General features: G+C 41.9%; 1 protein-coding gene across 1 annotated transcript; it reads right to left on the bottom strand.

Moving 5' to 3' along the window:
• Positions 1 to 26: 26 nt before the first annotated feature.
• On the bottom strand, positions 27 to 25,612 carry LOC306920491 (aminopeptidase N-like; the record flags this gene model as incomplete). Its single annotated transcript, XM_079497281.1, has 20 exons — positions 27 to 227; positions 605 to 686; positions 980 to 1,120; positions 1,668 to 1,835; positions 6,571 to 6,681; positions 7,282 to 7,373; positions 7,735 to 7,882; positions 7,973 to 8,028; positions 8,472 to 8,608; positions 15,576 to 15,655; positions 16,218 to 16,396; positions 17,269 to 17,334; positions 18,474 to 18,539; positions 19,092 to 19,235; positions 19,486 to 19,599; positions 20,012 to 20,166; positions 20,395 to 20,521; positions 21,233 to 21,372; positions 21,582 to 21,724; positions 24,942 to 25,612. 20 exons carry the CDS (start codon positions 25,610 to 25,612, stop codon positions 75 to 77), a joined length of 2,973 nt encoding a protein of 990 aa, XP_079353407.1. The 3' UTR covers positions 27 to 74.

The following is a 25,612-nucleotide window of genomic DNA, read 5'->3' as shown; positions in this document are numbered from 1 at the left end:
GTATTTCAGACTTAGATTTACTCAGATTTACAGGCAAGGCAGTATTGTGTGTGTCTTTATGATTAATAAATGAGTTATGCAGCCTCCTCAATGAACCATGTGAGGACCTGTTCTTTGTTCGTGGCCACCCAGGCAATGTTGGCCTTAGTCCTTTCTAGAGCCTGATCCAGGGCCGTGGTTGCTGAACCAAATCCACCTTCCGCGTTGTCCTCTTTAAACTGAAGCAACTGTATGGCAAAGGATGAAGGAATGAAAATGACTACAGTAAAGGGGTACATCAGAATAGCGTGGCTGTCGGGCAGAAACCTCTTATCTCCATATTTGAGTGTGTATTTATTTTTCGGTAAATTAATGCCCCTACTTGATCATACTACAGCGTCACACAAAAGCATAAAAAATGTGAGCTTGTAGATCTGCTACTTTTGAATTTGAATCCTAAAAAGTAACAGTTTTGGACATAATGAGGTTTCCACCTGACATATTATAGCAGCATTCTATAGTGTGATTATTTCACAAAAGTATTATATACTAAAAAAAATAATAGATCACTTTAGTTGAAAAGTTGACTCATTAGAAAAATGGGGAGAAAAAATAGCAGCTATACCTGTTTGTATTCAAACTCAGAGGAGAAGCGTTTGGTCACTCCACTGATCAGGCTGCCAAAGGAAATGGCTCCACCTCCATAGCTGACACAAGGGAAAGCAAAAAGCATGAATATTGTTAAAAACCTGCTCATCGCTGCATTAGCCACCAGTGTCCATAACAAATGTTGGGAGTCATTGACCTGGTTTACAGTACAGTGACAGTATGTTACTGCACCCTATACTCACTCATTGATTGGACTCTACACTCATTGAAGATATGGTACTGGACCCATATGTCAGTATACTCACTCATTGAAGATATGGTACTGGACCCATATGTCAGTATACTCACTCATTGAAGATATGGTACTGGACCCATATGTCAGTATACTCACTCATTGAAGATATGGTCCCATTTTGCTCTGAGGAAGTCCCAGGCCAGAGGCTGTCCGATGCTGTTACTGGCTATGTAGACGATGGTATAGGTGGCGTCCTGCTTACGAATCATCTCTGGATCCAGAGCGTATTCCAGATATCTGCAAAAAAAAAAGAATAATACCGCAGAGGTCAAAGGTCAAGTCAAAAAGTGTTCTCTGTGTGCACTGTGCACCATAAAAATAGTTCTGAAGGCTGACTGTAAAAGCACATGGACAATGCTAGTAATGCCATTTAGAATAATACTAATCGGATCAAATGTCTTCTTTCAAAATTGGCCTGAAAAAACCATGTGGTCTATTAGGAGACCACAAGGGGAGGTACCGGTAATACAGTGCTGGCCGGGAGGCGAAAATCTGGACCCCTGGATGTGCGTTATGTTACCAGTCTACTAGCGCAGCACACTACAGTAAACGTAATTTTCCCATCTCTTTTGAACATACTGTGTTTGTACTTGTTGAACTTGTTCTGTTGTACTTTGTTTACATTTTTATGCTATGAATTGAATACATAGGACCAGTGCAGTGACACGTGTTACTGTACCACGTGCTGTTTACATTTCTGACTAATAATAAAATACTGTATTCAATCAATCAATAAAACTCCTTCAGTTGAGTTCACTCAGTCCTATTATGCTGCTGTGCAGACCTGTTGAGCAGCCATGGCTGTCGGGTGCAGGACAGAGCATACATCAGCTTGTCCGCCTCGGAGGCGATGGTGGCGTTTTTGTACATGGACCAGCCAAAGTCCCACTCCTCCACACCCCCTGCTGCTATGGCACTGCAGTACACCGTATTCCTCAGGTTGGGGTGGATGCTGTGGATATATAGAAGGTGTTTACAGCTAGAATAACAACAATAACAGCCATTACCTTAAAGGACGACTTCACCCATTTTCAACCTATCTTCATAATTGTTTCTCACTAATGCATGTGATAACTGGTATAAAAAAAAAGATTCTGGCTGTGTCAAATAGGAGCTGTGGACAGTTCAAAAATCCGCCTACCATGCAGTGATATCATCGTTAGCATTTTTTTCCTTCTTTTTCAAATAAGATTTCCTTGTTCTTTTTTGGGGCTATAATGGCTTCCATTATTGTTTGTTTCACTCTTGTTTCACTCTTTAGTAAAAAGAGTGAACTTTACACCTCATGGAAGTTGAGTGGAGTAGTCTGGGTTGTTAGGAAGTGAAAACTGCTGTCTGACAGTTTGAAAGAGGAGTAAAGTGAACATGCATGGTTATGCCATTAAATAAATTGAGATAGAGTCTAGATTCTAGACTTCTATCTCAATTTATTTAAAGGCATAACCATGCATAGACCAGGCATATAGTCTAGGCATGTCCAAAGTCCACACAGCTTCCTTCCTAAAATGTATTATTTATCTGATGTTTTGATTGATTGATTGAAGAATTTATTAACAGTTTGCAGAATTACAGTACATTTCAAGCACAAACTCAATACAAAGGCTGTTAACTGTGAGTGGACGACCCAATTAAGCATTACACTTGTTTCCAATAGGGTCCACCATGTTCAAATCATCAAAACATTTAGAGACGTACAAATAGACACTTCTATAGACAGAACAGGAATTCATCATAAAGGAGGTAAAAAGGGAAAAGAAACATATACAGTGAGGGGGAAAAAAGGGGTGGGCGGTGTAGTACAGCGGCTTATACCCCAATACAAGAGGTATTGTGCACTTTTTCAAAAAAGCATGAAACTTCTACCATAGTTAGATGATATCATGAGGTGTATTTTCAGATGTGGAGTCAAGTCAGATTTGACCCCTGAGGCCCGGTAGAGCATAATATGTGACCAATACCCATAACATCCTATATAAGGCAAAAAAGTCCAAATTTCATCATTCTTTAAGTAGCATGTGACATATGAAACTAGGGTGTTTGCATGATTCTGAATCCATTCCAAGCATTAGTTTTGCAAAAAAACACTCATTGGGCTTAAAACGGCCATGCCCACTTGCCCAAATGTGCTGGCATCATCAATTTGTGATGACGGCATTGGCCGTTTTTAGCCCAATGAGTGTTTTTTTGCAAAACTAATGCTTGGAATGGATTCAGCATCATGAAATCACCCTAGTTTCATATGTCACATTCTACTTAAAGAATGATGAAATTTGGACTTTTTTGCCTTATATAGGATGTTATGGGTATTGGTCACATATTATGCTCTACCGGGCCTCAGGGGTCAAATCTGACTTGACTCCACATCTGAAAATACACCTCATGGTATCATCTAACTATGGTAAAAGTTTCATGCTTTTTTGAAAAAGTGCACAATTTTTTGGTAATCCGCTGTACTAGTACAGCGGCTTATACCCCAATACAAGAGGTATTGTGCACTTTTTCAAAAAAGCATGAAACTTCTACCATAGTTAGATGATATCATGAGGTGTATTTTCAGATGTGGAGTCAAGTCAGATTTGACCCCTGAGGCCCGGTAGAGCATAATATGTGACCAATACCCATAACATCCTATATAAGGCAAAAAAGTCCAAATTTCATCATTCTTTAAGTAGCATGTGACATATGAAACTAGGGTGTTTGCATGATTCTGAATCCATTCCAAGCATTAGTTTTGCAAAAAAACACTCATTGGGCTTAAAACGGCCATGCCCACTTGCCCAAATGTGCTGGCATCATCAATTTGTGATGACGGCATTGGCCGTTTTTAGCCCAATGAGTGTTTTTTTGCAAAACTAATGCTTGGAATGGATTCAGCATCATGAAATCACCCTAGTTTCATATGTCACATTCTACTTAAAGAATGATGAAATTTGGACTTTTTTGCCTTATATAGGATGTTATGGGTATTGGTCACATATTATGCTCTACCGGGCCTCAGGGGTCAAATCTGACTTGACTCCACATCTGAAAATACACCTCATGGTATCATCTAACTATGGTAAAAGTTTCATGCTTTTTTGAAAAAGTGCACAATTTTTTGGTAATCCGCTGTACTAGTGGGGGGATTCACGTTCAGCTCCGTTCATTTGTTTGTTTTCCTTGGAGGAGCTGCGTTGGGTCCCCAAGTCGGCTCCGTGGCCGTACCTTGAGTTGGCTGTGTGGCCGTGGTGACCGTCTCTTGTGTTGTCCTTGCGTTGGGTCCCAAAGTTGGCTCAGTGGCCATACCTTGAGTTGGCTGTGTGGCCGCGACCGTCTCTTGTGTTGTCCTTGCGTTCGTGTTTGAGGGATTCCGATTTTACAGGGGCCAGTTTCGAATTGCAGCCGTCCGTAGGTGCCCTTTGAGAGCGGTTTGTAAAACTAACATTACGTATACGTACATAAGGCTGTGACAGGATATACTGTATGTACTGTATACTAGGCTGTACGCCGTGTACGGTATATGTTGTAACCGGAAGGATGCAGTAGGCCGTATACAGGCTGTGTATGTTTGTCTGCTTTTTGCTCGTGAGTTGTGACAGGGTACAGTGTACATCAAAAAGTAGGAATTGAAAAAAGAAATCCCCAAAAGGTAGCAAATCCAAACTTTAATTCAAGTCCTCCATATTTGTCCTATATTTATTTGAAATTGTGGATGTTCTAGCTTTTGGGGATTTTTTCATTTTTTGATACATGCTGGAGTTTTGGTCTAGCACTGAAAAACATTGCTGATGTGCAACAGTGCAACCTCTTTTTCTCATTTAGGGTACAGTGTGCATGTACAGTATGTGCATGGCTCTTGGTCAGCTCACTTTCTTTCTACCTTACTTACTTTACTTATACTCAAAGCTTATGGTGTCTCTCTTGACCTGCTCCACAGGTGCACGAGCCAAGGTGATGACCCCAGAACCCAAAGCTCAGCTTCTTCTCAGCCCTGGGTCCATTCTCCTGTGACATGCTGTGGATGCTGGACCCTAGAGCCTGCGGCTGACCTAAATCTCTGACCACTGCACTATACCAGAATGCTATGTGCAGCACTAAACATCCAATGAAGGCTGAGTGAGAAGACGGCAGCCAGGATAATGATACTGGATAATTGATACTGGGAGGAAAGTATTGGCTAGCTAGCCAGATGTATGGAGGATGGAGATAAGATGACTGGAGAGGAGATGCAGCTGGAGGGCTCATCCTGAACTAGAGTGAGAACTGGAGGCACTATCTATCCATGGGTTCCATGCACAACTGATGAAGCCAAGTAGATGACGGCTCTGCTCAAGGTAGGAACTTTGTTTTGTTTTTGCTTGTAGACACAGCAGGCTTGTGTTGTATGCTGTGTGCATACTAGTGTGATTCAAACTGTTGTACTATTACTGTCATTTTGGGACCTAATGACTGGGTGACAATGAAACATGTTGTTTCTGGCTCTGGAATTGAATGCTGATCTACAGTTTGTATGTTGTGTTTTATCTGCCATTGAAGTTGTGAGTTGTAAGAGGAAACAGTACATGTGTATGTGGCTCTTGATCACTCAATAAGCTTATGATTGCTATTTCCTTTTGGTTCGAGCCAGAGGTTTGGGTTTATAACCATAATAAGCCATAAATTCCAAATGTTCATTTTCAATTTAAGACTGTATGTTACAGTATGTGTGTTGTGTTGTGTTGTGTTGTGTTGTGTTGTGTTGTGTTGTGTTGTGGTTGCTGAGGTTTGTTGTGAGTTGTTGTGACAGGGTGGCTGTATTTGTTCATGACTGTCATGGTGGCAAAGAATGTCTCTATGTAGGCCTTGTCTCTATACAGCCTGATCTCACCCAAACACGGTGTGGATTGGCAATTCCTTATACACGCCTATAGAAAACCCCCAAATCCGTACATATTATACCACTACTGTTTTGACCGCGACAGAGGCTTGTGAGGCTTCACTATTATTCGGGTTCTAGATCGGGTTTGACATTATTTACGATTCTGTGCTATTGGGTTACAACTCGGATAGGGCTGAGTCGGGTCTACCGAACTTTGTAACGCTCGACACGGCAACTCGCGCAGCGTCTCTCGTGGCTCAACTTCGGTAGAGATGGCGCTCCTCCGTCACAGGCTATGCTATGGGGAGGATTTCAGTGTAATATGTACGGATTTTGGAGTTTTCTAGTCGTATATGTACGGCAATGCCAATCCGTGCTATTTCACCGTGTTTGGGTGAAACGGGATGCTCTATATGTACAGTAGGCCTATTCTTTCTCTCTTTCTCTCTCTCTCTTTCTCTCTCTCTCCAACAGTGAATAACTCTAATTTATTTCAACAAACACCACACAGCTTCCTTCCTAAAATGGAAGTTGATGTATGGAGTCCCCTCAGTGTGTGTGTGTGTGTGTGTGTGTGTGTGTGTGTGTGTGTGTGTGTGTGTGTGTGTGTGTGTGTGTGTGTGTGTGTGTGTGTGTGTGTGTGTGTGTGTGTGTGTGTGTGTGTGTGTGTGTGTGTGTGTGTGTGTGTGTGTGTGTGTGTGTGTGTGTGTGTGTGTGTGTGTGTGTGTGTGTGTGTACACATGGGGACATCTCTGCAGTTCTCACTGCAGAGAACATGTTCTTCTGTTTACAAACTTAGAACACGCAAACTTGGAAATGCGTCTTTAAAGGAAAGGAAAGTGGAACATACGGGTTTGTAGTGGGGTCATTCATCCACTGTCTGAACCAGCCAGTTACCAGCTCCTTACATCCCTCCACTCCGGTACTACAGCCTATGGAGATGGCGTTCACCTGGTTGTACCTGCAGAAAATGAGCAAAAGGTCACACACAGGAACGTCCTCCTGTTCGCCTCTGTTGGGCAGATCTGCAAGCTCAAAACGCGTTTCGAGCTTGTAGATCTGCTACTTTTGATGCTTCTGCATGACACTGTAGGATGATCAAGTAGGGCGTTAAGAAAAAAATCACACCCGTGTGAACTGAGTGGTGCAAGGTCTTATATAGCCTGATCAGCTGTGGTCTGACGTAATGTCCTACGTCAGTGACCATAGTAACCATGCTCATTTTTTTAGTGACCATAGTAACCATGCTCAGTTTTTTTGGTACGAACGCACACAGGTACTAACAGTTGTTGGAACCCGTGTGAACTGAGTGGTGCAAGGTCTTATATAGCCTGATCAGCTGTGGTCTGACGTAATGTCAGTGACCATAGTAACCATGCTCATTTTTTTGAAATCACACCTGTGTGAACTGAGTGACCATAGTAACCATGCTATTTTTTTTGGTACGAACACACACGGGTACAAAGCCAGTTGTTGGAGTGGTTTGCACCACTCAAAAACACAAAAAGTTAAATTATGGCGAAAAGCTGTATAATCTTAAGTAAATATCCTGATTCCTTACTGGTCCTGATGATGCTCGGGGATGTTGGTCCAATCGGCTGTGATGTTTTTGAAGTAGTTGAACAGAGGAGTGACCTGTTTCTTAATGTAAGCCTGGTGAATGAAAAGGCCTCAAGTTTATATCATTTTCTATGTTGATTAAAGAAAGGAAAATACAAAAGCCGCAGTGAAGAGTTCAAGAAGAGATATATATCTACCATTTAATAAATAAGGTAGCCTCGCGTAGCCAGACTCAAATCTTATCTACTTACTGTAGCTACTTTGTCTCTATAATCATTATCAGTATGTGTTTGGCATTAAAGGAGTCTGCTAAACAGAACTAAATAGAGCAATGAACATCAGATAACATTTTTACATTTTACTTCTGAAATGAAACTTAAAACACTAACATTTAATGCTTAAGTGCATACGTTGTTTAGTGTCATTTTAGGTTATTGACCAGTTGACCACCAACCTGCATGGGTCCGTACACCTCACTGCGGTCAAACATCAGGTAGAAGTAGTCCAGGTTGCGGTTGGCCGTCTGCCAGGGCATGTACTCTGTCTCGTTCACCAGGAACTTGGTGGTTCTCAGGGCCAGCGTTGTGCTCACAATCTTTGCCCTGGAAAGAAGACATCGTCCATACTGTATGTTGAACTCTTACCTTTCAAAGGCACAATGTGGTGACAGTAATATGAAACCATGTTCTCACCTTACGAGGTTAAAAGCATCGTCAATGATTTGAGCTCGGTTGATTAGTGGGATTGCCTGAAACAAAATAATGATAATAATTAGTCAAAGTCAATGTGGATTGGCAGACATTTTGAAAGTTTGTAACCCTGCAGTGTTAATTCCGTTGACTAAAACTATGGTTACCTAATTATACTGACAATTTCATCAACAAAAATAAAAAACTAGATGAAAATGTTGGCCGATCTACAAGCTCACAACCCGTCGCACAGCTAAGTATAAATCAGACACTACAAACTACACACTACTACCCGCCAAAATATAATTTTAGTCGACTAAATGTAGATTGTAGATTTATTCTACTAATATTTGTCAACTAAAACCAGACGTAAAACATTTCAGATGTCTAAAATATGACCAAAACTACATGGAATTTGATTCAAAACGAACACTGTACTGCACTTTGGACCAGGGCTGAAACATAAAGGCAATAAATGCGCTAGCCTGTGTGTGTTCTGTACCTCTGGGCTTGTTTGCAGCGTGGAAAGCAGTCGCTCCCAGTTCTCAGAGTCATAGTTCACTCGGTAGAAGCCAGATACGTCGATGTTGGCCACTATCCAGTCAGCGTTGGTGGTGCGTGTCATGTTTGTGTTGGTATCTGATGTGGAATAGATTTGTAATTTTGACAGCATATTTTGATTAGTCTTTTGAATAAAATGATTTTAGTCATGTGAATGTTTTACTTCTAGTCTTAGTCTTAAACCCAAACCACACCAGTTGCAACTCCTTGCAACTAGTCGCAACTCGCAACTCGTTGCAACAAAACAGTTTTAAGGTCAACCACATCAATGCAATTCCTTGCAACTGCCATTGGGGATAATGGTTAGGAGTAGTTGCATGTTGCAAGGAGTTGTGTGGTGAATCATTGGTGTAGTTTGGACAAGATTTTAGTCGGTTGATTTAGTTGATTTTTCTCTTTGTAATCTCATCAAGGAAGACGGCTTCTCAGTTAAAGTGGGTAACACTGACAATATTATCACACAATAACCAATGTAATCAAAAAGGTCAACCAAAGAACAAGATTCCTGTACAGGATCTCTTAACTAGTCAACACCTTGAAGAACCTAACAGGAGCCCTCATACAGCACAAGTTTTCTTTGACTATGAATGCACCTCATGGTACCACAGCATCTCAAAGGCCCTTAAAACAAGGCTCCAGACTAACCAAAACAAACTGGTCAGGCTACTACTTGGCCTCACTCCCAGAACCCACCTCACCCCTACCCATTTTGATAGGCTGGAATGGCTTAGGGTTGACGACAGATTACAACTTGCAATGGGCCTCATGACTAGTCTACAAGATTCGCTACACCACCCAGATACCCATGTACCTGTCAAAATACTTTATTCTTTAATACCTTAATGTCAACGACGTCGACAATCACAACACCAGAGGGAGTTCAACAAACCACGTGCAACCCAGATTAGGTAAATTAAGACATTTTAATCCCTAGACTCCTTCAAAACCGCTTTCAAAGAGCACGGACGGCTGCAACTCGAAACTGGCCCCTGTAAAAAAGCCCCCCCCCCCTTTTTTTTCCCATACTGTGCATGTTTTTCCCTTTTTTACTTTCTTTAACTGTATATTGATAATTTCCTTTTTTTTCCTTCATAGAAGTGTATATTTGTACGTCTTTAAATGTTCTGATGAATTGAAAATGGAGGACCCTGATTTAACAAGTCTTAGTGCTTTTCTGGTTTCATCCTCGTTTTTGTATTGACTTGTGCTTTCGTTTGAAATACTGTTGTAACAGCCGTTGGCTGTTTGGTGATTAATGAGTATATATAGAGCTGATGCTATCATCGCTATATCTATATTAGTAGGCTGGCTTAGCTGGTACTAGGTTAGGAGGAGTGCCTATTATGTTGCCTGGTACTGGTTGTTGCTTTTGTCCCCTGCAGGTGCTGAGCATTTGTGTCCCTAATGTGTTGCCGTCCTGAGGAGGGCCTGGCTTGGAGCCTGATCAGCCCTCTGATTGGTCCTGTGGCAGCTCAGGCCTCGCTTCCTGGACTATAAAGCTCACTCCATGTCTGGACTTCGGGGTGGGAACACTGCTGCGTGTGGTGTGGGAGCACACCAGCGTGTGGCCTTCCCTCCAGCCGTCCACTTATCTGTCATTCTGAGTGTCTTTACGTTTAGTGTTTGTTAGGTGTTAGTTGTAGCTTCATTTGTCTGTTTGTTAGAGTGTGTTTGTCCATCTGTTCATCCCCACTCTGCTATGTAAGTTACCCTGTTCGTCATTTCATTATGCACAAAGCCACTTTGTATTTATTTTGTGTATTAAAGCAGATACACTTCTATGAGCTGTATTGTTCTTTCACATGTTACGGGCAGTAAAACCCCTAGACAATTATGGTTCGTAACATATTTGGGATCTCGTCCGGTCTTTTGTCTTTTTCCAAAAGTGAACCTGTTAATTGGGATTTATTTTTCTAAAAGTTAACTGATTAGTTTGGATCTCTCCTGGTTTTTTGGCTTTTCAAAAGTACCCATGTTAAGTGAATATTAAGTGGCTGTTTGTCAGTTTTTTGTTCCAAAAGAAAGTTGAGCTTGTACTGTGGTCATTTGGTCTCTCTTTCTTGTTTGGTTGTTGCTAAAACTGAGCCCATACTCTTATATGGTGTCTCTTTTTTAGTAATATTCGTTTGGTGAACCTGCATTTGTTAAAAGAAAGTAACATGATGTTTTCTTTTTTTTCGGTCCCGTTTGTGATCGGCTGGAGTTGCTATTGGTAGGTATGTTGCTCGTATTTTGTTGCACCTTAAGTTTGGTTAGTTTAGTATAGGTGAATTGGACAAACTAAAAGCTGTTAGATTACCAAATTTCTTAGAATCTCTGTGGCGGGGCTGCTGGGAGGCGATATAGACAAGGGTGGTGGTGGAGCTGTTAGTTCGAGGTGGCTTTCTGAATGTGGCATCTGAGAGACGGATGGTCAGTGCAACTGGTTGGATAGGGGGGGAGGATGAAGCGGAGGCTGAAGATTCTTCCCTGGGTGCCGCCAGAGGTGCTGACCTGCCGAAAAAGGCTGGGGGGGTTCTGGGGAACTAGGGATAACCCTTTGGGGGGTGAGTCCTGATAGGGCGCCGGCTGCGACGCCTGCTCCCCGGCCTGATGACACAGCCACGGGAGAGAAATGCCGGTCTGGAGCGCGGTGCTCCTGCTCTAAGCCCCACCACCCAGAGATTGCCTTGGTCCCGTTTGCTGCAGAGAAGGTGAGAGTGAAGTCTGCTTTTTCAGCGTTTGTGTCGAATGTGTTGCTGCCACGGGAAGATTGGCTTAACCCGTGAGGAGCTTGACATGCTAAATAATGGTGCAGAAAATCGAGTCATATAGCTGTTTTTGCTCTCTGTTCAGTTGTGCTGGTATCGCACTAATTTTGATATAATGCAGTGGTGCTGCGATGGCACCGTTCGTATTTCTGAAATCCATAACCTGATACTGACGAGGGTGGATATGAAATGTAGTGAAATGTTTATTTGGCCGTGTCGTGGTGTGTGCAAACTGCAGAGGCTGGCACCCACGGCAGCAGTCAAACCTTGTAGCGTTTTTTTTTTTGTTTTCATTCAAGTTGTCCTATGTTGGACTCAGGTACATTTAGTGGTTGTGCATTCAACCGTAGAGGTTAGTTAAACAAAGTGGGTTTTTCATACCTCGTTTTTGGTCCGTTGGTGGGTAATTCAAACTAGTTCTGAAAGTGTGACAGGTTATTTTATAACCTTACGTACCAAGTTGAATGTAGTTTGGGTAATTGTTTGTTAGTTGGCAAGGCATTTACCACAACAAAATGTGATGTCGATATATGGTGTTTTAAACTGTTCAGGTACTATACTCGTTTCTTGTCACTGCTATTTGCTATGGACAGGCTGCGTTTTTGCGTCTATTTTTGCCATGATGTTGTAGAGGCTTCAGAGGCTTCTTTAAAGTATATTTGTAGCATTTTTCGATGCGCGTCCGCGCCGCTGTTTTTTTTAGAAATAGTCGGATTTTTGCGAGCAGAAACCAAATTCGTTTTTGCAAACCGGTGGTTTTACACTTTTTCGTGGATTCATAAATAATTGAAGGGGTTTGGTGAGCCATTGCCCTGACGTAAAGTGGAATTCAGGCATGTGTTTTTATTGCCACGGTTTTCGATAGCACTTGTCACTTTACACAGTTGGGTGTAAAGGCTTGTGTTTTGTGTCGGCTAGTGCCTTGAACAGGTTGAAGGTTTTCAGTATGTATTGTGGAGAAAGCGTCTTTATTCCACTCTACAGAGTATTAGAGCAGTTGTATTTGAGGGTTGTTAAACGCTGCCCTCGTGTGGGCGTTGTGAGTGTGGCAGACCTCCAAATTCAATGGCTTGCTCATTCAGGGGTCCTGAGTAGGACCAGGCGTACAAGTTAAGTGATTGTGGATCCAATCAAATTTAGTCATCATGTAATCAATCAGATTCATCCTTGGATATCCTTTTTTGTTTTACGCATTAAGGGTTGAGATTTTGAAGGGTGGTGATCTGAATGTGATTAATCTGTCATGTGGTTTTGCTTAAACCATATTGGTCTGTGTAGTGATTAAACTAGTTCTAACATGAGAAGGGTTACGTGGTAACCTGACGTACCAAAGTGAATTGGTTTTATGTGTTCTGTTTTTGTTTTTTTTTCCCACAAAGCCTTGTTTAATGAGTCTTGGAGGCAAGTCATTGGTTCTGATGTGCCTTTGCTTGTTGGCTTGTTTTCCGTGTTCATCTGTGCCCTTCATACCTTGTGGCACAGAGATTGAAGGTGTGGAATGTCCAACCGGGCAATGGGTCAAGTTGTTACACGGAAGGTCCGGTCTAGAGAAGACTATCACAGGATGTAGTTTCTCTCTTAGGGTGGAGGGTGTAACAGCCGTTGGCTGTTTGGTGATTAATGAGTATATATAGAGCTGATGCTATCATCGCTATATCTATATTAGTAGGCTGGCTTAGCTGGTACTAGGTTAGGAGGAGTGCCTATTATGTTGCCTGGTACTGGTTGTTGCTTTTGTCCCCTGCAGGTGCTGAGCATTTGTGTCCCTAATGTGTTGCCGTCCTGAGGAGGGCCTGGCTTGGAGCCTGATCAGCCCTCTGATTGGTCCTGTGGCAGCTCAGGCCTCGCTTCCTGGACTATAAAGCTCACTCCATGTCTGGACTTCGGGGTGGGAACACTGCTGCGTGTGGTGTGGGAGCACACCAGCGTGTGGCCTTCCCTCCAGCCGTCCACTTATCTGTCATTCGTTTCCATGTTATCATTCTCTGCACCTCCATCCCTCTTTCTTTTCTTCAAATCCGTATCTCCGGCCTGAGTACCTTTGGCTCTCTCTGTCCATGCCAGTCGATCCTCTGCCGACAGCGTTCTGAAGCGACTCATCGCTTCCTTAATGACGTCGGTCTCCTCCAGGTCAGGCTGGTCAGCCTTAATACTCTTCCTGTTCTCCTCCAGCCACAGCTGGAAGCCTGTCTTTGGCTTCCTGTTTTCACCGTTATCCGCTGTCGGTGCAGGAGGCGGGACCTCTGCTCGCTTCGGCATATCCGCGGGCAGCTCAGAGTTCTCCCGAGGCTTCTTATTAGCTGCCTTAGGTGCAATCTTAGATGCTGTCATGTTAAACAGTGTGGACTGAGTCTTTGACTTGGATTTGGGTGGCAGGGGTTTAAGGATGGGGCTTTTGTTCTGCTTTCCTGCAGAGCTGCTGAGAGGAACAGGCCTCCTTACTGGGGTCATGCTGTCCAGCACATTGGTCACTCTGGACCCTGGTTGACCACATGAACTGCGGTCACGTGTGTGTTATGATTTGTTATGATTAGTTTTGTTTAATATGATGTAGTATAGATATATATATTTATTGTTAATATTATGTATATATCTATATGAGGTAACTGGGGGTATTGTTATAGTTATATTGTATATATATGTTTGGACCTATCTTTGATATCTCTTATTATATATATATATATATATATCTATGGCTATACATCCAGTAGACTTGTTATGAACACATATGGGGATAGAAAGCGCTTTCTATATTATATGTGTTCTATATTCCACTCCAGGTTGGATTGGCTGTTTACTGCCTTGTAGTACACCAACGAGGGGCCGGCTCTAGCCAGGCGTCTGATCAACGCCTGACTCCCTGATTGGCTGCCGGTCGCGCGCATTCCTTGGCCAGGAATGCGCCGTGCTCTATATAGCCAGTCTGCATCTGACAGCTCGGGGGGAACGTCGCTAGGACCTTCTCCCGATCCGCTACCACCAATGTGTCACCGCTGACTATTGAAATATCTACCTTATTGTTTATTTGTTAAATGTGTTTCCGCACACCCTTCGGAAAGGTGTTTTCTTTATTGTATCTTTTGTTTTGGTGAGCCATTATTGTATAAATACGTTGTTTGATTTATTATATATATATACTTATTATAATAAATACTCGTATTTTGATCCTGGTGTCTGCTCCCCCTTCGTATGTTACCCACTCATTTACCCCTAGACTTATGATTTGTAACATAAATGGGATCTCGTCCGGTCTTTAAATAACAATTCAAAGGTTTTTTTCTTTTCAGTTGGTTATGTGGTTTGCTACTATTGTTTGTGGTAGCAGACCTGTGCGGGTCGGTGGAGGCTGCGGCCGATGGTAAGTGTATTGCTCGCTTTCGCATGGTTTGAGTATAAGACTTCGTCGCAATGTTATGGCATCTGATTCTGATAGTGCTTGTACGGATATCCTGAAGCTTAGTGAGTTAGAACAGTGTGATTATTGGCAGTTGTGGGCCTTGGCAATTTATGGCCATTTATCTGTCATTCTGAGTGTCTTTACGTTTAGTGTTTGTTAGGTGTTAGTTGTAGCTTCATTTGTCTGTTTGTTAGAGTGTGTTTGTCCATCTGTTCATCCCCACTCTGCTATGTAAGTTACCCTGTTCGTCATTTCATTATGCACAAAGCCACTTTGTATTTATTTTGTGTATTAAAGCAGATACACTTCTATGAGCTGTATTGTTCTTTCACATGTTACGGGCAGTAAAACCCCTAGACAATTATGGTTCGTAACACTGAATAAAAATGTCAGTCAATTCAATCAATCAATCGCCTAAAACATATTGTGGTGACGAAATGCCTGATTTGTAATATTTATATATGACTATACTGTACCAAAAATAGCCGATCTACATGCTCACAGCGCATGCCGTTTCCCCACTAGTCCCTCCCAAAAATGTCCATGTCGTTTTTGTTTGTAGATGAACATTTTTCTGCATAGCTTTAGTCGGCGAAATTAACACTGCGGTAGAAGAAGCACATCAGGTTCACATCACCCACTTAAGTGAACATTGTCTGTGCATGAGTGTGAATTAAATATTAGATAAGGGAGATGGTTGCATGCACATCCACTTCAGTGTCAGGTGCAGGACAAACACAAGTTCAACATAAATAATAATAAGGTCAGCAACAGCATGCTGTTCATTATGCTTTATTTATGTGTTTGTTGGCGATTCAGTTTCGATCAACACGACAAGTGGAACGTAATGTACCGGCGTGCAGATATTATTGTTCTATTAATGTGAATTAGGTCTTACCGTCTTTCTTATCGAGCCAATAGGTCTGCTCTTGCACTTTGCCAGTCTTTATCCACTTAATGGGTACAATCCACTCATAACTAGGGACAGGACAGCACATACAATACATGTTGTACATTAATACATGTTCATATGCATAAATAAATAAGCACATTAAGCAGGTATACATACGGTAAAGTATATGGAATATACTAAAAAAAATACATTACAAAAGTATAAAATACATTACAGAAGTTATACGTTTTCAAATTCTGAAACATCTTCCTAAACTAAAACCCTGACTGAGTACTAATCCGGTAGCCTGTAGTGGAAACCAGACAAATCTGCCACAGTAAAAAAATAAAACCTGGGGAGATTAGAGAATATCTATGCAGTGATATTAGTCTGGCCATGCCAGGCTAATTATCCGGTACAATTAAACAGATCGCCAAGCTCAAAATCTGTCGCTTTACGCCACTTTTTGAGCTTGTGGATCGGCTACTTTTGATGTGATGCTTTTGTGTGATGCCGTAGTATGATCAAGTAGGAATTAATTACAAAAATAAATAAAAAAAAGTTAGAATATGGAGATAGGATGTTTCTGTCCGACAGCAACGATGGTACATACATTCATACATTCTAAAAGATTAAACGGATTCCTACTTGAACGGAGAGGGTCTGTCCACTGGAGAGTCTGGGTCCAACAGGAAGTGTTTCTGTGTGATGTTTCCTGTCCGGGTGTCAATGGTCACAACCGGGAAACCCATCTGGAGGATCCAGCGGTTCATGATCTCCTCCACAGGGTAGGTCAACCCCAGGCTGGGAGAAGCACTGTCTACTGCCTATAGCACATGTACCGGTATATTCACAATAGAACAGGAGATCATACACTCTTCAACATCTTCTGGGCCCCCCTTCCACTTGGATACTGTATTCCACACACATTTTACTGTCACAGTATGTCAACAACTTAGAGTTCCCTAGGTTCTATGTTCCCTGGGTTCTGTTCCCTGCTTACCTAACCTTAAACCTAACCCTTAACATAAGAATAAATCTAACCCTAAACTTTACCCTAACCCTAAGTGGCTACGTGGGGAACATAGAACCCGGGGGACACTTAAGTAGTTGCCAATGTTTTCGTGCCAAGGATGATCTAAAATTACACAGATGCTTTCCCAGTTTGAATGGGTTAAACCTAACAAAACCAATGGTCTAGCAATTTGCAGATATCAAAATGACTTGTTCCAGTGTTATGTGCAGTTTAATGACACAAAACTTTACAGTCCATCACATCTGACACAGCCAATGAACAGCAGCACTATGTAACCTTTTTGTAATTAATATAATGTAATTTTATTCAATCTGTGGTAAAGTATAATACAATATAACAATATGTTGTCTCCCCGCTCATCTATACTGAGACATTTAGATTGTGTCAAAGGTCATGCCTTACCTAGACACAGGATCTGACATGAATTTAAAGATTCAATGTATCTCTTGATTCAGCAGGCAAGCTCTATTAGCTAAAAGGTAAAAATGTCAGCACTTGCGCAGGAAACCAGGTTCAAATCCGGGGTAGAGGAGGAAAGTTACACAGTGTAGCTTTAATGACATACACTGTATGTCATTAAAGCTGCACTATGTAACTTTCCTCTTGTATGTCATACAGTATGTTGAAAACTGAAAAAACTATTCGTTACGAAAAAGGGCATACCATTTGTAGATGCTCCCAGAGGTCTGTATAGACTGTGTTGTTGTACTGGAACGTGTCTAAGTAAGTCTGCAGAGAGATGAACAATGTTAATATGGAAAAGGTGTGAGAGTGAATTAATTTCTTAATGCAGCACAATATTAAAGCATGCTACTGTACAGGTATAGTGTGTCACTCACGATTAAACTGTATTTTAGCAACTTGCTGTATAAAGATCTGTGACACGCAAAAAAATATATGTTAATGACATTTAGAAGATTTAGAACACTGGGGGTTTCCTGGGGTCTTTGTGTGTAATATTATGTGATTTTAGATATTGTATTTTTAGCAGTGTCTATGATGTCATAGCTCATAGACACTGGGCTCACTGTTGTCTGAGTAAGACAGCCCTCCCCCTATCCACAAGGAGGGGCAGTGCACCAAAGCATTATGGAAATTGTAGTCCAGGAAGGAAGTGAGTCCAGTGTCCATGACATCATAGACACTGCTAAAATCTAAAATATCTAAAACCACATATTACACACATAAAAGGAAAGTGTTCTAAATCTTCTAAACGTCATTAACATATATATTTTTTTTTTGCAAAAAGGGTGACGTGTCCCTTTAAAGGAGTAGTAATTGGTCCCTGACTGACTAACCTGTTCCTTTTTACTGACATCCAAGTTTAAAATAACAATTGAGTGCACAGAATATCAATATACTGTAAGCAACTGAAAAATGTTATTTCAATGGTAATGGATGGAGAGAGAGGATTTTTGTCCAACCACGAAACGGCAACCAATGGGTGCGAAGACAAAGGGTGAATTACACACACCATGTCATGAAGCCTTGAATTCGTCTTTTTCTTTTCTTCACATTGCTGAGCCAATAATATGATGACGGGGTGCCTGGTCAGTAGGAGATTCAATTGAGTCGACTCTGCTGGTCATCAAAGTACTGGCTCAGGAATGTAACACCAAAAAATCTTTACGAATTGAAGGCTTCATGTAGCCTGACACTACTTTCTTGTACGCTGGATTTTCATTTCAATTCTCTTCATCGCCAGAACTTTTTTCTTTTTTTTAATGGGCGTGGCTAGCAATTCAGGGCTGGAGCCAGGCTAGGCTTCATGGGGTATGTAATTGATAGATAAGCCATTCTTTTGGGTGAACTACTTAGTGTCGCGAGTTGTTTGAAACATGTTTCAATCTTTGTCCCATAATACTCACGCTGAGTCCTTTGGAGAACACATCCTCTGTGATGAAGTCTGAGAGCATCCTGAGAACTGCTGCCCCCTGGAAACAACATGAACTCATTTAAAGATCTTTCAATTGTAAAGAAACACTCATACTCCATATGGCCACTCGAATGGGCCTTCAGATCAGCAAATAGTCTGTTTGCACATTAATGAATGTCCCAGTGCCTTTCTCAGAGGCTTTCGTGAAGTTAACCTCAGGCTCTTTGCTTAACACCTGTTGTTCTCTGCTGTCGGGGAGAAACCACCTAAATCCAAAATGTTCATTTTTCATGAATTAAAAAATACAAACATTTCAGGAAATGAAGAAGAATTTATTTTATTTTTTAAAACAATGCAATACTGCAGTTGGTATTGTGACTTTACATATTGTGAATTACTTGCATGAGAGGGGGAGAGGTGGTGGAGGCAGCTGCTTTAGCAGACAGTTTAACCAACACACAGACGTAAAGGGTGTTCAATAGCACTGATTTATGAAAGATATTAATAATAATAATAATAATAATAATAATAATAATAATAATAATAATAATAATAATAATAATCAAAAACCTCGAAAATGTACGAGTGAAAGTGTGCGTGCGGTGTGTACCTTGCTGTAGGTGATGGAGTCGAAGAGTTCACTGATTTGTTCAGGTCTCTGGATGTCGTCCTCTTTAGATGACAGAGGGTGAGAGGAGGCCAGGGCATCTACACCCATCACACTATGCACCGCATCCACAACTATCAGATCTTTCTGGAGGGACAACAACACAGCAAGAGTTGCTGTTCATGGTTTTGCGTTAGCTCTGGCCCATAACGCTGTATGTGTCCATAACACGTGTGTGTGTGTGTGTGTGTGTGTGTGTGTGTGTGTGTGTGTGTGTGTGTGCGTGTGTGCGTGCGTGCGTGCGTGCGTGCGTGCGTGCGTGCGTGCGTGCGTGCGTGCGTGCGTGCGTGCGTGTTGGGGGGGTGTATTCATGAGACTTAGAAACAGCAGGACTTACAACACCCCACGTTGGTTCAGCAGAATTGGCTCCCAGATATGAGACATAGGTGGCAAAGCCCTCGTTCAGCCATAGGTCATTCCACCATCTCATTGTCACTAGATTCCCAAACCACTGAGGAGAACATGGTCAGATTAGAACAAATTTACCATTATGCCAAAGATTTTGTTACTACTTTTCTTCCTTTCTGCTCTTCAACATACTCTCAAGTTAGACTCAAGGCTGATGCATACTACACTTTTAGAGTAGTATGATCGCCGAGGGGGAGAAATGGAGAAAGAAACACTTTGCTGGACTGGGTCACAGCTTGTTTCTAAACAAACTATTCACTTTAGCCGATTAATATGTCACGTAGTTGTTCTGTATTGATTCATATTACATACGCCCCCCCCCCCCCCCCCCGGACCTCTGAATAACGTCATATTGTAGTCTGGACAGAGCCGAACTAATTTAATTTCAGCAGTAAATGTGAAGTTTCTGTCTTAAGTCAGGTTTTTTCAAAAGAGCAAAGAGTAGGCCCTTGTACCATGTGGGCCAGCTCGTGGGAGATGACTGTAGCCACCCATTCTTTGTCTCCGTTAGAGGACATGGCCGGGTTGTAGAGGAGGGCTGTCTCTCTGTAGGTGATCAGACCCCAGTTCTCCATCGCTCCAGCACTGAAGTCAGGCAGAGCAATCTGGTCTGAAACATGGAGGAAAACATGAATGAGTAGGCCTAGAGCTCAGGCCCCGGCCACCTCAGTATCACCATTTAAAGCACTACTTCAGTACGAGTATTTTGAAACACGACAACAATTCTTTAGTTCGAATGGGATTATTGTTGATAATTTGATTCACATGTCTCTCAATGCTTCACTCTGATCATTTGGCAATGTGTGTCTAGTAGTATTTAGAGAACATGAGTTCTTACCTGATTTTGTCAAGGGATAAGATGAGTTGTAGTAGCCTTCAAAGAAAGAAAGTATGGGGCCTGTCTTTTCCAGCGCGTAGTCTCCTTGTCCCTCTTCTATGGCCTTTCTCCGAGCCCATATCCTAATCTGAATACACAGCAACATGTTAATAATATAGTGAGAGATCTAATTCTTCAATTAGTTTTTAGTAAACACAACTGGTTATACAATATACACTCCAGTCTCCTCTGCATTATGTTCAGTAGAGGGCAACATTGAGTTTTGAACAAAATCCTGAACTGACATTTCACCTGAAAATATACTAATTAATTAGTATACTAAGTAATTCTAATTACAGCTGCAACCCACGACACGAGTCTGACTACTAGGCAACTCGGCCTGTTTATTTATGAAATTAAGCAAGAATTTCTGTCATGTTGAGGTGGAAACGTGGCTCTGAGTCTACTCTACACCATCAATAATACGTTAAGGATTGTGTTTCAACTAAATCTGTAAAACATGTCAAACCCATATTCAATCTTCTATACACTTGGCTGCATGCATCTGTCAATTACAGCCTAATAAAATACAAAAGAAATACAGTACAGTACTGTACAATAGTGGTTCTCGCCTTTCTACAACGTTCTATAATGCTGTCTGTCTAATCATGGACAAATTTAGACCTGGCACACCAGGTGAAGGTAATTAACTAGTTGGTCGAGCAGAACCACAGAACTCACTAAATTGAGAAAGGATGCAATCATGTCAACCTCCGGGGGTCCTGGGATGCAATACTGTCTCAGGACCCATTACATTGAAAACCTATTTACATCACTGCTAATGTTAGTATAAGTTTACCAGAACAGCGTCTGCTGGTGGAGATCTGATGAAGCTGAACTCACAAACAACGAAGGCCAGCAGATAGGTGGACATGACCTCGGTGGCGTTAAAACTGGTCTGTTGTAAAGTCTCACTGTCAAAAGTAACGTTGACCGTTTCTGTATGGAAATAAGGGCACAGAGGAAGAGCAGTTATTAGGTCTCAAACTACTGTAGCCTACACGTAGTAACTAATCAAAGATAAGCAATAATGCATTTGTATACACCCACATAAAGTGCATGTGTGAAACCTCTCGAGTATGTCTGCCTGAACTAGCTCACATGGTCAGTTGGTCACTGAGGATTCAAAATTTCAAATGCAAACGTACTGATGTCCATAGCATTGCCTAGCGCTACAGTTCCAATGGGGTGGATGAGAGTCATGTGGAAGACAGCTTTCATAGCGGGTTCATCAAAGCAGGGAAAGGCTTTCCTGGCATCTGTGGGCTGCATCTGAGTGGTGGCCAGTACTCTGCAATAAAGAATAATATATTTAGTACACGGCAAACCAATAACCATGTGTTAATTCATTTTAATTGTAAGTGTTTCTGAATTACATTAACACAGGAGTGTACGGTATATTCACATAGAGAGAGAGAGAGAGAGAGAGAGAGAGAGAGAGAGAGAGAGAGAGAGAGAGAGCGAGAGAGAGAGAGAGCGAGAGAGATAGGCAGCAGTTAAACATGCAGCACAAGATCCCAAGTTATAGTCTCAAATTCAGATTGATGCCTGTGGTGGCGGCCTGCCTATCTACTGCCAAGCCACCAGGATCTACAGTACAGTAAGATTAGCTCTCGTCTAAGCATGTGATTAATGTTGAAAATGCCCCTTCTTTACGTTGTTTCCTCCTTTCATTTGATTCCTATAGTTCACTTTTTCCCAAACAGTGAACAGTGGGTCGAAATTAAAAACCAGTGGTTGTAGCCAGAAGCTACAACCACTGGTTTGTATACTGTGTGGATATACTGGGACACCAATAGTAGGCGGAAGAGAGACGATAGCAAGGGATACCATTCTATGTAGCTATGGGTCACAGGTATGAAGGCAGAAGACTTAAACACTAAACCAGTGTTGGGCAACTACAGGTGGCCTATGGGCCACAACTGGCATGCCAGCGGTAATATATGACCCGACAAATTCTTTTGTTACTCATTTATAATATACGACTGTTAGATTCAAGGCCAGGCAATGTGTCCATGTGTGTCCCTTGCAAGACTCTTAACCCCTAATTGCCCCCCCCCCCCCCCCCCAAGTATACTGCTCGCTGCTCTAGTAGTTATAGGATTCAGTGTTGCAACCGGGTTTATGAAAACCACAAGCTCACAACGCGTCACGGTGTGTCTCATTGTGAGCTTGTAAAGTCCCTGGCACAAAATATGTTCAGATGAGGAGGTCTGCGGACAAATACTTATTAATTTGGGGGCTCTTGACATGAAAATGTTTGAGAAACACTGGTTTAAACACCATGTATAGGAGGCAACACTACACTTTAGAACCCCCCCCCCCCCCCCCCATACTAACTATAAACTGTTATTAAAGTATTCAATCAATCAACTACCCACAACTAATCATATTCAAGCGACTTTACAGGAAAACAAGGCCAAAGATGCTTATAGTAAGCAGACATGGCAACATTGATAGATTGGGTAAAGGCAGAGGACAAGTTTCATGTGCATATAGATAGATACTGTAGATAGATAGAAATTAGGAGGTGATAAGGCAACCGATAGTTATAGGATGTACAGTAATCTCAGATTCAGTAGCGAATTCAAAGGAAAAAAAGGGTTCCCATTGGGTAGGATGTGGCTTTGCGGCTTTAGTTTGCATTGATGATACTGGATAGAACCAATACATGTTGTGTTCTTTTTTTTAAAGTTTGAAAGTTGTTTAAGACTTAAAGTGGCTGTAAAGCAAAATAAAACAACTAAACAACTTTCAAACTTTACCACACCACACCACTTTAAACAATACACAATTTCTCTTTGTATCTAAGAAGAGACCTTGAAAAGTAAAAGAGCTTGTTTATCTCTGTTCGAAAAGAAGGAATAGCATACTATAACTGTCTCCAGATGTTCTTTTTTAACTTTTCAATGAATGTCCTAATAGTGCCACAATCAAGGATGTGGTGTGCACAGAACGAACTGACAATAAAGTACTATATCATATCATATATCATTACACAAGCATTTTATATCTGCATCTGTTATAACGCTTGATTACAGATTTGAGCAGTGTGACGTTAAACCACACAAATCTTTAGTTATTAACTTTTATATAGCAATACAATTATATACAAGATAAGTGTGTTGCAAATTTACGTCCTTAAATTAGCAATGGATTATATGGCTTTGAAAAACTGTTCCATGGCCAAATTTACCTGCCTACCCTGCACTTATATACACATTAACAGTCACTGCTTTATAGCTCAGATTAGCTGAGCATGTAAGTTATATTGTTCTTAAGACAGAGAGAGAGAGAGAGAGAGAGAGAGAGACAGAGAGAGAGAGAGGGAGAGGGAGAGGGAGAGGGAGGGAGAGAGAGAGAGAGAGAGAGAGAGAGAGAGAGAGAGAGAGAGAGAGAGAGAGAGAGAGAGCATGATTTGTTTTCAGTTAAAGCCTCACTATGTTACTTTTCTTATATGAATAAAATGTAAATGTGTTCAATCTGTAAGGTAGAGTATGTTAATACAATATAATGTATTCAATGGGGGTGGTTGTATTTTGTCTATACTACTTATTATACTGCTCTTCTATTGACACATTTAGATTGTGTCAAAGGTCATGTCTCAGTCACTTAGACAAAGGATCTGAAGGGCAAGTTTACATTTATTATTTATTATCTCAATGGTAAAAATGTCAGAACTTGCACAGAGATCTGGGTTCAAATCCAGGGTAGAAGAGGAAAGTTACATGGTGCAGATTAAATGGGATTCCACACCCTAATTCTTCTTCTTTTTTCTTTTCTTTTTTCTTTTTTTTAAACCCATATAAATGTTTGATTGCCTCGCTGGCAGAAGAAATGTAGATTGTTTATGCCACTACAACTATTATTGTTACTACCAAGACTACTGTACCATTACTGCACTATACTAATATGACTTTTCTGCTGCAACCACTACAATTACTACTAAGACTATAGTACTACTGATACAGTACCACCACCACAACATATATTACTACTATATGACTACACTACTACTACTACTACTGTTGCTGCTGCTGCTAAGCAAATACACTTCCCCAAACTGACTAAACCAAAGCAAGCCATAGTTATTAATGAACATAAGACAGTAGCCTATGCTGCAAGTTCCCGTTCTTAAATCAGCCATGGATACTGCTTTAGCTCAGTTTAGCTGAGCATGTTGTAAGTTGTAAGAGAGAGAGAGAGAGAGAGAGAGAGAGAGAGAGAGAGAGAGAGAGAGAGAGAGAGCAAGATTTATTTTCAGTTAATGGGATTCCACAGAACTTCATTCAGTCAGAATACTATGACTACTGATACTACAACCACTGCTGCTGCTGCTACAAGTTTACAACTACCTTATATTAAGCTAATAAATCACCTGAACCAAACTAAGCTGAACAACAAAATGTGACAAAGAAATCACAAAAAAATTAAGAAAATAAATGCCTGAATACACTTCCCCAAAACCAAGCCATACCAAAGAAGATAACTGTAACACATGTACTTACTTCTTATGTCCATCCTCCATGTACTCGCTCCTATAGAATCCTCCCAGGTCATCAGCCAGCTCTCCTTTAAACTCTGTGTCCAGCTGGTAAGACTTCCCCACCTCCAGTTTACTGGTCAGCTGGACCACCAGGTACTGAGTGGGGACCTCCAGCCAGGTCCTGTCGATGCCCGGCGCCACGACTCCGTCCAGTCCCGTCAGCCGGGCCTGATGCGTTGTCCCGTCCAGCTCTGTGAGGTTGAGCTTGTTGGAGTGGATAAGGATGAGGTCGGTCTCTGTCAGGCAGGTGAAGACCACCGCGGAGTCGCCGCTGAAGATGTACATGCCTGCGTCGTTGGGCACCAGTCGAGGCCACAGGGTCACCGTGTAGGAGACCGGCGACAGGGCGGTTGGGAGACGGTACAGCTCCCAGGGTTCCTTGGGGCCGGAGGGGGTGGTAGCAGGGGCAGCGGTGGAGGTGGTGGCAGGTGTGGCAGGTGTGGTGGCAGGTGTGGCAGGTGTGGTGGCAGGTGTGGCAGGTGTGGTGGCAGGTGTGGTGGTGGGTTTCACGTCGCTCTTGGATTTCTCCTGAGAGTAGACTACAGAGAGCGCGATGATGGCGGATACAGCCGCTACGGCGGCAACGGCAGCCACCAACGCCACTACTTTGCTGATGTAGAATCCTTTACCCAT

This window comes from Electrona antarctica, assembly GCF_951216825.1.
Source record: "Electrona antarctica genome assembly, chromosome: 3".
NCBI classification, from domain to species: Eukaryota; Metazoa; Chordata; class Actinopteri; order Myctophiformes; family Myctophidae; genus Electrona; species Electrona antarctica.
The sequence above is the reverse complement of the archived record's forward strand: the minus strand, read 5'-3'. Positions and strand labels throughout refer to the sequence as shown.